This window comes from Crocodylus siamensis, chromosome 4 (assembly GCF_052110815.1).
Source record: "Crocodylus siamensis isolate JL-2025a chromosome 4, ASM5211081v1, whole genome shotgun sequence".
NCBI classification, from domain to species: domain Eukaryota; kingdom Metazoa; phylum Chordata; order Crocodylia; family Crocodylidae; genus Crocodylus; species Crocodylus siamensis.
Window position 1 is genome coordinate 57060102 of NC_143398.1, and position 12633 is coordinate 57072734.

The following is a 12633-nucleotide window of genomic DNA, read 5'->3' on the forward strand; positions in this document are numbered from 1 at the left end:
TCCACATTTAGGTTTTCACTGTATCAGTCTCTATGTAGCTTTGTTTCCAGTTCATAGTTCTGTTTTTAAGAAACTGTCAGCCTGTAGGTTATGCTTTTAATGAAGGTTATTCTTAATTCCCAAATGCCAACAGACATGAGAACTACATCCTGAAGCTTACAAAGCAAAGCAAAGATCCTTATCTCATTTATTTGAGAATATATATGAATTACCTATTTAGTTTTAAAATCACAATTTTTAAACCAACGTAACAATTAAGAATACTTTAAAAATAACTGCACTGAAAGTTTTCTAGTGGCAAAATTATTTTACGGATAACGTGAAAATTAATATAGTTTTAATATGTTTGTATGACAGTAAGAGAAAATACTGTTGTTAGAATATAATGTAAATTAAGATTTTCTGCAACAATTGAAAAGAGATTGTAAACTTATTCACAAATACAGACCAGTTTTTTACACTTATTCATTACCTCTACATAAAATTTTATAGCCCTAGGAACTCAGAAGTCTTTCTACTAAGATTTTTCTCTCTGAAACACGAATTTTTAACACTTTTGGCTGCCTATACACATGCTCGGGGGTGGGAGGGGGACTGTTTTAATTAGAACGGTTCCTGGACAGCCACTCTAATTAAAATGGCTCAATGTCATGTGTATTAAGCCCCACAGCATTTCAGAATGGTCGCAGGATCTAAAGCTCATTGGATGAGGTTTAGATAAAGTGCCCTTGTGGCCAGGCTGAAACACACAGAGGTTTAATACACGTAACAGCGAGGCAACACTGGAGTGTTCCGATTAGAATGTGGAACAGACTCAACTAATCGAGTCTAATCCAACACATTCTAATTAAAACATGAACAAGCACATCTATAGGCACCATTATTTACTCAAGGATAAAAAAGTTCCTGAGCTTTCATTTCAATATTGAAGGAATTACCAACTACAGTTTTCAAAAAATGTTCAACAAATATTAGAGATGGGTTTCTGTGTAGTGTGCCTTACCAAATAGGGGCATACTTGTGACCCGGGTCCAAACATAAGTTCACACTGCTTATTGACATCATACATTGACCCAGGCAGCTGAGATGAAAGATCATATATTCTTCCACTTGGTTTGTCAAGAAGGCATTCTCCATAACCAGTGCTATAGTCAAAACAACAAAGTGTACATAAATAAATGTCTTGATTTTTACAAAAAACTTACCATTTTGGAAATAAGACCGTATTTGATTATGTTCTGAAATGCAGAAAATGAATTATGTAATCTGGGGACACAATCCCCACAATGAAATCAGTTTTGGGCTTGTATTCATTATTAGCTTCAGTTTTACCTTTCTACAGTATATTTGATGTACAACAAGAAGTTATAAATGTTCCAAACTAAACTGTATGGGATAGGTGGCTTTTTAAAAGTTTAGGACAAGCACCATTATAATTACTCAGCACAACCAAATACAGTTTAAGATATAAAATAAAATTAATGTAGAAAACTTGTCCATTTGTGCTATTTGTTTATAGTCCTTCATAGCCAAGATGCTTGAATGAAAGCCTGCAGATTAAAATGACATTTACATGAAAGGAAGAAAAAAATCCCTTATCAAAGTCTGCTTAAATTTAATCTTCCAATTAAATCATAAGCAAGGATCATCTTTGTGAAAATCATAAATAAAAAAGTTATCAAAATAAAGGAAAAGCTCAAGAGATTATGACTCAAAAAATTTCACTATAACTAGCATAGGTCTTTTTAAATGAAGTTCTTCATAAATGAAGAGGTATATCCATTTTGATCTATATACACAGTGAAAAATATTGCTGAAGTTTCTACAGTCCTGACCTTGAAGGGACTTATGCATGAAAGTCATGGTGTGAGTAGCTCTAATGAAGCCATGGAACTACTCACAGGGAGTGTCTACATGTGCTATTAGATTCACATCATACTTACTCCATAGTAAAATACCGCGCAGCAAGCCTTCCTCAGGAGCACATCTACACATGCACCCTGTTGGAAGCAGGTTTGCTCCCAATGGGAGCAGTCTGGTACAGGGATGCTTCTGTCCTGCTCTGCCCCCCTGCAGCAGCCGGGGGAGCTCCAGGTTCCCCTGCATGCCAGCCTGGGGGCTCACAAGGGGCACGGGGCTGGTCCCAATGTCCACAGAGCCAGGAGAGCTCTGCTGGCTGCACCAACAGCAGCTGTCTCCTGGCCCCATGCACATCGACAGGGGACCTGATGTGCATGGGGCCGAGAGACAGCTGCCCCTGTAGTAGGTAGGGTTCTCTCAGCCCCATGCCCATTAGGACACACACCTGCTAGCAAGCCCCTTAACAAGCCAGGCTTCCCTACCCAGCAGGGGGTTCACCAGGAGCTGTCCTGGGTGTGACTCCTGCCAGGTAGAGGGGGGAGAGGACATAGGACTCACCAGCAGCTGCTTTGCTTGGGTTCCCAGCCCCTGCCTGCCCCCTGGAGCAGCCAGATCTGTGCCACATATAGCTGCTGTTCCCAGCTCCCAACTCATGAATTTGCTCCCAGTCAGCATCTACATGAGCACTACTGTGCAGTTAATCTAGTAACTGTATTTACAGGTGCTAGCTAACTGCACAGTAGCTTAATTTACTGCATAGTAAATGCCCCACACTTGTAGACAGTGATGTTTTACTGTGCAATACATTAGTCTACTGTGCAGTAATGCATCTCACATAGATGTGCCCACAGGGCACCTATACACATGATGGACCTCTGTTCTGACACATGCGAATTAGCATCCATCACCGCAGACTTGATTAATCAAGTTCGGTGCAAGTCTGCTGGAGCTTGCTAATTAGTGCCTTCCAGCAGCCTCTGTGTCATATGAGTATTCAGTGTTCCTGTATTTCAGAATGGTGGCAAGGGTGCTTTAATTAAAGCTCGTCAAACAAGCTTTAGTTAAAGCATCCCCACCACCATTTTGAAGTGTTGGCTCACAGCCACTCATGAAAGCACCCACCTCTCCACCCCAGAGCACGTGAATAGATTTCCACAAGGTATAAAGTTAAGCCCATATATAAGTTATTGGGGAAAAGCAGGCTAAAACATTAAACTGGTAACCTAAAGACAATTCTTTGGCAATGCAGAACATGAAAAATAAAATGACCATAAATAATCAGAGGCTAAAAAGTGGCTTTAAAATAGTGTGCATATGATATTTAAACAATAGGTTTAAAATAGTTTGAGGAAGAGACTAAATTGGAAAAATGCATGAAATTTTACTGATACTTACTCAAGAAACTCGGTGATATATTTTTGACTGCATTTTGACCAGGTCCATGGACTTGTGTGGTAATTTAATGTCGGAGCCATTACATGGTACTGATGTTTAATTCCAGCTTCTTTACATTTAAAACTATCATCATGGGGCACATTAAATCTAAAAGCAAACACAAACAACTTCAGCAAAAAATTCATATATGTTCATTTGGCTACATAACAATTGTTTAGGTTCTAAGCCTTAAAAGACCATATACAGCTAATACGTTTAGTAATAGAGCAATTAAAAGATCTTAGTATAGTCCTGGAATTGTAAGTTCAACCCTTGCCCCTGATTTGTGCCAAAGGCTGGGGTATCAGGGCTGGCAAGCCAAAGACAACTAAATATGTGGGTCATATTGATCCCTACACAAAAGCACGAGCCCAATGGGCCATTAGGCTTCAGTGGATTTTGGCATACAAATGCGACTGATCTATTATCGTGTCTCACTGCTGATATGGTGATATGCATCTTAGGAATACTTAGCTGGCATCTATAGAACCTTCTTAACCAAAGGATTTTAAAACATATTATAGACTTCAGGATCAATCCTTTGGTTTTTCCCCCTAACATCTACAAAAGCAGGTTTCCTTATACAATGACCAAATTCTCTCTTTGAAAATTCTAATGGGATTCCAATTTTATCTATACACATGTTTGGCTTTGCAAAAAGCACAGCAAAAAACTTACACTTTCTACCACCTTATTTGTTTCAATACAAAAAATGTGCATAAATCCGTTTACAGTTCTGTTTCATTGTACATTCTTCTGACAAATAAGTCTTTCACCCATACTTAAAAACAGGTATTCATTTTTACATGGCATATGAGTTATTCAATTTAGCATTTTTTAGCTAAGTATTATATACATGTAGATATAATTACTCATAGATTTTATCACTACATTACTAAAGAAATAAACACTCAAAAGATTTCTAAAGAGAATAAGAGAGTCACTTTAACGGCTACACCCTCAAGTTTGCTTCAAAAGCTTCATATGGTTTTAGATCAACAACATACACAACATAGAATCATAGAAAATATACTCTATAGCCCCCTCTACCAGTTACTTTTATACCACAATTAATGTGTTACTTGCAACAAATGGACACAGTACTACATGTTAGGCCTGTGTGAAATGGCAGGTATTCAGTTCAGATTCGGCTGATTCGGAGGGACAGTGATTCAATTTGGTGATTCAGGTCGCTGGTCCAATTCGATTTAGCTGATTCAGATTCAGAGATTCGGCACCAATTCAGAAATTTGGCCATAGACTATAATGGGAATCACTAAAATACCTATAACTTTGTCATTTTCTTTGCAGATTTGGATGAAAACAGTATAGATGGTAGCCCCTTCTGAGGGTATAAAGCCTTCCAAGTTTCAAGGAGATAGGTGCAGGGGTTTCAGGGAAATAGGTGCAGGTGAAAGTGCACCTCAAACTGTTGAAAGTAAAATTCGTAGCACCTGTGTGTGTTAAGGGGTGTAGGTTGTAGCCATATTGATCTGAGGAAATAGGCAGACAAGGTTCTTCAGGTCAATCTGATATCTTTTACTAGACCAACTGGATAGTTGAAGAAATATATTTTAGCAAACTTTTGAGTTTAAAAATGCTTCACCAAGCTGAAGAAGTATCTACAGTCAGTGTGTGTGCTCTATCTGGATGGAATGAATAGTAAAGAAACCAAAGGCTGGTATCCATGCAAGAAAACTGGTCAGTGAAAATGTAAATTGAGGCATCAGGGGTGAGACACAGGGTGAGGGGGAGAGGAGATGTAGCAGATAAAAGTGAAGCGGTACCTGGGGAGTCAGATGTCATGCAGGTTATACTATGTCATAAATCCAATGTCTATATTGAGTCCGTGAGTTTTTGTATCTAGGAGGTTGATGAAGTGAAGTTCATAGGCTTGCCTGTGAAAAGTGTTTTGTAAATTCAAACAAGCACCAAATCTTGCTAACCTAGTCATCAGAAGCAAACTTCCCAAAATACACCGAATAGATCCAGACTATGACATGACAAGAAATGCAAAACATGCCAACGTATCTCCAGTACCCCCACAATCACTGCACCCCACAACAGAACATCACCATTCCTGGATCTTACAGCTGCACTTCCAAAAACATTGTATATCTCATCCAGTGCACCAAATGCCCTTATGGAAAATATGTAGGAGAGGCCAAACAACAACTGCGCACCAGACGGAATGCACACTGGAAATCTATTAACGACAAAAATACCCAGTTACCAGTGGGGGCACATTTCTCACAAGAAAATCACTCTGTCCCCAGTCTCTCAGCCCTGATTCTCAAATGGAATTTACAAAACACTTTTCACAGATGAGCCTATGAACTTCACTTCGTCAACCTCCTAGATAGAAGGAACATCAGATGAGCCTATGAACTTCATTTCGTCAACACCAGAAGGAACACCAGTAAAGCTAACTATATAAAAGAAGAAATCAAAACATCTTTACCTTTGGAAATATATACTTACACATGTCCAAGTTCATGTGCTATAGTAAATGCAGCACTCAATCCATTTTCTTCACTTATAGAACAGCTGCGCAGTGGATCACACATTGTACCTAGTTCTGCTAAACCTGAAAAAATGAACTTTTATATAAAAAGCCTAATAGCAAAATTTTCATGTACAAGCATTGACGTCATAAACACATTTTAAGTACATGTTCAAATGTAGATGCCTAAGAGAGATAGCCATAGGCACATAAGCCAGACATCTTCCTCACTCCAAATAAAAAAAAAAACATTCTCAAACATATACCAAGGTAGGGTTATATCATGATAGATATTACAACAAAAAAAACCAAGCAAATAAACAAAAACTGACATTTTAATGTAAAAACTTTGTATCAAGTAATTTTTTCACATCTGTAATGCAGTTTCATTACATTTTCTCTTAGTAATATCATGCTAATTTTAGAAGTAACTTACCGAGAGTATCACACTTCTCTCTAGCTCTGCAGATATCTTCCCTTGAAGCAAAAGATTTTATTTGAAAATGTTGTAATATCCAAGAATAAAAATTTTATTCCAAATAAAAACACATTGGGCCATACCCCCAGCTAGTGTGTAGGTGCACTGATTTCTATGATAGTATGTCCATTTAAGAAAGCTGTTCATTTGATGCCATTTTTAATCTTTGAATACAAACTAAGCTTTTACATTTTTATGAAGAAACCCTAAATCATAAGCATTATACTATTTCCCTGTAGTACTCATAATGCACTGTAATGATAAAAATGTCATTGAAAATTGTAGAACTTTAATTTCAGTCTTTTAAGCTGAGGAAGGGGACCAACTTTCCTGTTGAAATAATAAGGACAATTCAAGACAAAGGCCAAATGCAGTTTTCACTGTGTTTTTAGCGGATGGAACACAAGGTATCAACATCAGAACAAGTGAAAGAGAAAGAACAGTTAGGGAAGCATACTGTTTTATAACTGAAGATCAGGGAACCAAGAGAGAAGTGAAGGGCAAAAAGGATATAAATTACACTTAATTTTGCTTCCATAAAAAATGCAGTATGTTACTTCCATAAAAAATGCAAAAGTAGATTTTTGTTAGGTCTCTGCTCTTAATTCATTCATTTTGCTATCTGAACTGTGTTTATATAATCAGAAGAGTCTTCATTTCATTACATCAATTTCAGGCCTCATCCTGCTTCCACTGACTTTAATGGCATCTATATCAGTTGGTTAGCTACCAACAACGTACTGCGCTATTTCAGTAGTGCTGGACAGCATACCATTTTATTCCATATCAGGGTTGAGTTCTTCATTCAATTAACTCTGAAATATTTTAATCCAACAGTTAAATAATAAAAAACAAGAAATACTAATATATGTCACATCCGGTTAATAAATGCAACTATTTCAGATACTGTACCTAGTGATAAGGACAGCAGTATCATGATGAGACGGGTGAGTATCATCCAGAACATTTTGCGTTTGCTGCCATAAACAGAAGTTGCGAAGAGTGGTAGCAGCATTAAAACTGATAGCTGGTCCTTCCTGTTCAGGAAATAGCAAGGAAACAACAAAGCCTAAAAATGATGCATTTGCATTCATTGTTTATCAGGTGCAAAACAATTCAGTGTATCTGATTGGATAACAAGCAAGGAGTCAGTGGGGGTTCCAAGCAGGAGACTAATCCTACCAAATCAACTTGCAAATTCAGGCCTCATTTTGATCAATATTCATCAACACAAAGCCGATGTTTTTAAGCAATACCTATAGCTATATGTAATCTGCAACTAGTAGCAAGCCATTTCCAGTAAAAATAAAATCAACGTGAAAAGCTTTTACTTAAAAAAACTAGAAACGAATTGGAGAAAGGAAGGGAGTGCTCCAGAGAATAAAGGACTCTCTAGATGACGTCTGTGTACATAACCTACTCTCAAATGAAGGTGCACTTAGCCCTCAATAATTTCTCACCTTTTTTTAAGCAGAATGATGGTCAAAGAAAAAGTGGCAGTAATTGACATTTAACAGAAAAGTTTTGTCGAAAGTATTCTATGTAAAAAAATCATGATGTAAACTGAAAAACTGTGCAGCTAAATCTACTCGAAAAATGTTTTTTAAATAATTATTTTTCCTACCTGTTCATTGTGAATTACAATTAACTTTACAATAATTATATTTATGAGGTTGCCAATACTTGAGTCCTTATAGATTGCTGCAACCTAGAAAGAAAAAAAGTCATAAGCTTACATTGCTAAAATCACATGCAAAATTTAAGACAGCTTAGTGTTATAGTCGGTTATGAATGCTTGGGGCCCTATTTAAAGTGACTCGTAAGTTTTAGGCATCTTGACCCAGGATGACAATTCTGTGACACTTGTTGGTTCCTAGGCTCTCTGGAAAGCCCAAGAAGCCAGTATAATTACTAAGCCTAAGAGAATGTTTGAACTTCCACCCCAGCTTAAGCATCTGTCTCAGACTGGACTTCACAAACTTTTGTTCAGCTGAACATCACTGAAATAACCCTGGAGCTGGGAACCAAAACCCAAGTTGCCTCCTTCAAAGGTGATACCATAAGCAAAAGCCAACTGAGGCATGCTTCCCTTTATATCCTCTCTAGTTTACTTTGTTTTTTAAAACAGTGGCTAATTAAAACCCAAAAAGAGCTCTGGCAAGCATGGACAAAAGCCCAGGGGTTTATTACCAGAAGAGTACTTTAAACATTAGGTTATTCCTAGGTGCTGTCCTTTTGAACTTACCACTTTTTCATTATTGACTGTCCAGCTTCAACAGCAGAAGTAGAGGATGCCCCACTCTAGGCACCACTATCATTTTAGCTAAATGCAGTGCCAGTATGAGTTAGGCATGTGCTGAGGATGCCGATGCTAGCATAGCAGCGACCCAGGCTAAGTTACAGTACCTCCCAGTACCAATATAAATTGCAACAAAGTTTAGATGCGATTTAGCCTCTTAGCCGCTCCAAATAGATCACTTCTGAACATGTGTAGCATGAACTGAACTAATGTAGCTGATGTTAACATAGAGTGTAACAATAGTGAAATATAACCATGTTAGTCTTGTCCTGTAAGCAACTTGAAAACTCAATTTTGTATCCTTCTGCTTGACATAAATGAATAAACTCTGCATAGCCTTTATGTATGAGTGTGTGTAAAAGGGTGAATAGTGAGAGAATGGTATAGAGATGAAGGAAGATTTAACTGTTTATGTAAGCAACAAGGCACCAAATGTAAGTTACCAGTCAGTAAACTAATTAATAAATGGATGAAGAATTCCTTTGAGGCTTCGGGCACAAAGAAGATAACAAGAAAAAAAAAAAATACCCATCCTGCCGGGAAGGCAACAAGAACACTCCATGGCTAAGATAAGCTGAAGACAAAAGAACAACTGCAAAAACAGAAGCCGGAAAAACCCCAAAACACTGAAACAAAGGATGCCAATCCCTATAAAAGAACACTTTGAAAATGCCAAGTTGGGTGAATCTGTTTCTCTACTGCTGTTTCACTGGAGCACAGATGCATCTGTTCACCCTGCTTCAGCTGTTATCTTCAAATCATCATCATCTACTCAATAAGCCTGGGTTGGCCACCCTGGGCTGATGTTGAGCAACTATTGCTGGTAACTATATCTGGTGTATGTGTGGGTGAAATGGTTGTTTATGTGTGTAATGACATGTATGATGATTTGTGTGTTTGTATGAATGGTGTGTCCAAACCTCTATGTCTAACTCATGGAATCAATAAACGTGGGACTTTGCCTTATCCCCCTTAATAAAGTCTTGCTCATGATTTGAGCAAGTGGCAATTTGAGTAACACACGCACATAAGCCCTAGTGTGGATGCCTATGGAATTCCACAGTACAAAATGGAGACACCTAGGGTGGAATTCTATTTCCCTTTGTGTATCTAAATGTCAGTTTGCTTGCCAGGTAAGCAGCATTTTTGGCACTTACCTGCTGAAAGTACATAGGAATTCCACTTCTGCTGTAGTGAGGATGCTATAAGTATGACTATGTTGACAGAGCACACATAGTAGGATATGCACTGGCCAGGCAGGTGCACAGCTACATACACATGCCTATTCTAAACCTGTGTCCATTAGACCACTGGTGTTTCACCTGCTCACCAGATGTCTGGAAAACCTTTCATTTTACCTGACTTTATAAAATTGGACGGTCCCAAAAATCCCTCAGTTTTGAATACATTAGAGCAAAAGACTAAGATTCTGTTGCAGTGTGGAAAGGATACGACTTGCATTGTCCATGTGGATTCCATATCTCAAAGAGCCACACTTTCATTAAGTAATCAGTCTATCCTGTTCTATGTAGTTTCCATTCTTGGTGATCAACAAGCAAGCAGTTATTTCACTATATGAGGTGGGAACCAAGATGTCTACTTAAACAAAAACTGCAGAACAGCCCAACTATAATTAGCATCGGATCTTGAAAACTTTACCAGTGAATAGAGATTTGCAAGAGTGTAGGTCAAGATCTATACACCAGCCCTATAGATTAAAAAATGAGGACATTCTTAGACAAAGTGTGCCTGAGCTCTACTTGGATGACCTCTAACATGATTAAGTGAATCATACTTGGCTAGGTTATAACAAGGTCTTATTTAGTTAGCAACCATTTTGATAAGCAGCACAAGAATATTGCCTAGCTCTTGTTCTTTTCAGCAAAGACAGTGAACAGCATGGGGGTATTCCCAGATGACTTTGTGCTTTCATGGTAATAATATAGAACTCTTAATACATCAAGGTATACTTGAAGCTTAACTTCCCTGATGTTGAGTAAGGCTTGGGGATGAATAAATTGGTTCAAATGCAGCTCTGAAACAATTATGAACAGGAAGTTGGGAAACTTGGAATGAGGCCTCTAAGTAAACCTGCCATTTTGGAACACTACATCAGATGCCAGTATTTGTGAATACTTCAATTGGAGTAATGGTTACTAAAAAGTTAGTTTTCATAGATAAGTAGTACAGGAAAGAAAATGCTAAGGACTCAAAAGTAAGAAACCCATCAATCCTATTAATACTGTAATGAGATCCTGAGAGCGAGAAGTTTCCCAAAGGGGGAGGAGGAAGGGAAGTGCCTGAGTCAGACTATTAAAGAAAAAGCCATTATAGAGAGTGAGTAGCCCTAGATCGGAGGGTGATTTGTAGACATTGTTGGTAAATGGAAACTCAGAAAGCTACTAGAAAATCCAGAATGAATGATTTTGCCAAGGTAAACAGTTGTTGCCAAAATACCCAAATAGAAAACCTCTTTTGCTTAGTTTTATAAGTTAGTCTAGTCCAGACTTTTCTGCTTTGAAACAGAAATTCAGTGAGCAGCTTCTCTTAGTGCACACCATCCAGTTTGTGAGATATGAAGATACTGGGGCTCAGCTGTAAGACCTGTATGTTGTTCTGAAAAACTAGGCCAAGCAGGGAAGACAAAGTTATCAGCAGCTTCACTGTGAGATTCATCGTAACTGTTTGGCTCAAGCTAAAGCTAATTACAATCATCAATGCAGCATCTTGCCTCCATTTTCTATGGATCCCCAGTATCATAAGAATCCAAGGAATACATCAATGATCATGATCCTATACCATGATACAGGGACAAATACATGAAGTCCCAAGCCCAGCAGCCTCCCATTAGAGTGCAGATGAGTTGTGTCTTCACTCTCCGATGACATAAGACAAAGACAATCATATCCACGTTTCATGCTGGGCTGTGGGTAGCCAGGTCTGGGGTTGGGAAAAGTCAGGAAGTCAGAATTCAGGAGATCTGTTTGGGGACCCGAGTCAGAAGAGAGTCAGGCAGAACGTCAGGTCAGGAGGCCAGCCAGGTCAGGTATCCAAGGAATCCATCAATCAGTAGCAGCACATCCCAAGGGTGCAGCTGCTTAACTACAAGGTTGAACCTTGTTCCCTAAACACTTCCCCTTCCGGGACAAGAATTTATATGGGAAGGTGTAGGAAGTTAGCTGGCCTTGGCTGGCCACTCCGGTGGCAGGAAGTAGGCATGTGCCTAGACCCAGGTGAAGGATTCTGGCCACCTGCCTCTCCCTTAATGTTTTGTCAGGGAGGTGGCAGACCAGGGTGAGCCACCACAGCTGACAAGCCAAGGCCCTGAATTCAAACCCAGAGCCTCATACCATAGATTATAGGGAGAAATGCTTGACATACCAGGCAGATGGCTCTGGATTCCAGGAAGGATCTATATACATGTGTTTCTCAAGAGCAACTGGGTTTGTCTAACAGTTTAATGAGAAGACTTCTTGCGGAGACACAAAGGGATACCAATTTCAACCAACAGTTAATGAAGTCTTAAGCCGTGACCCAACCACACTTTAAAGCAACTAATGGCATCATAAAACAAGAAATAAGTCACAAAGTTATTCCACAAAAAATGTGGAATAATTTTGTGGCTGGTTCCTATCACACCATTAATAGAACGTATGGTCAGCTGAGCCCCCACAGCTGGGAGCCCTGTCAGCTTACCTGGGCTCCCAGCCACAGGGGTGCACCATGAGCTCCCACAGCTAGGAGCCTGTCAGCTAATCCGCATACACCAACACCACAACTACACCTCCAGCCATGCGTGTATAGAATGGCAGGAAGCGTAATTGTATGGATCATGCATCAGATCCCATTGCACCTTTACCTGTACACCTGTCAAGGTCCTAAAATTCAGTGGGAGTTGTACACCTAATTCTCTCATGTTCCTTCAAAACCTCAGCCAAATCTAGCAACGAAAGACCTGAATATCCTTAAAGGATTTGGAATTTCTACAATAAACATACTGCATAGGGTACACCACCTGGTAATTTAAAATCCACCAAACTTTTTTTTATAATCATGTAA

At 38.9% G+C, this 12633-nt stretch overlaps 1 protein-coding gene across 3 annotated transcripts in view; it reads right to left on the reverse strand.

Moving 5' to 3' along the window:
• The window catches only part of ADAMTS20 (ADAM metallopeptidase with thrombospondin type 1 motif 20), a 178580-nt gene that overhangs the window by 135825 nt on the left and 30122 nt on the right, over window positions 1-12633 (reverse strand). For all 3 annotated transcript variants that reach the window (XM_090042352.1, XM_090042353.1, XM_090042354.1), the window contains exons 5-10: window positions 7900-7983; window positions 7188-7312; window positions 6234-6274; window positions 5776-5881; window positions 3256-3402; window positions 1004-1145 (exon numbers count right to left, since the gene is read on the reverse strand). In XM_090042352.1, coding sequence (XP_089898478.1) covers window positions 1004-1145; window positions 3256-3402; window positions 5776-5881; window positions 6234-6274; window positions 7188-7312; window positions 7900-7983 — 645 coding nt within the window. The remainder of the gene's footprint in view (window positions 1-1003; window positions 1146-3255; window positions 3403-5775; window positions 5882-6233; window positions 6275-7187; window positions 7313-7899; window positions 7984-12633) is intronic.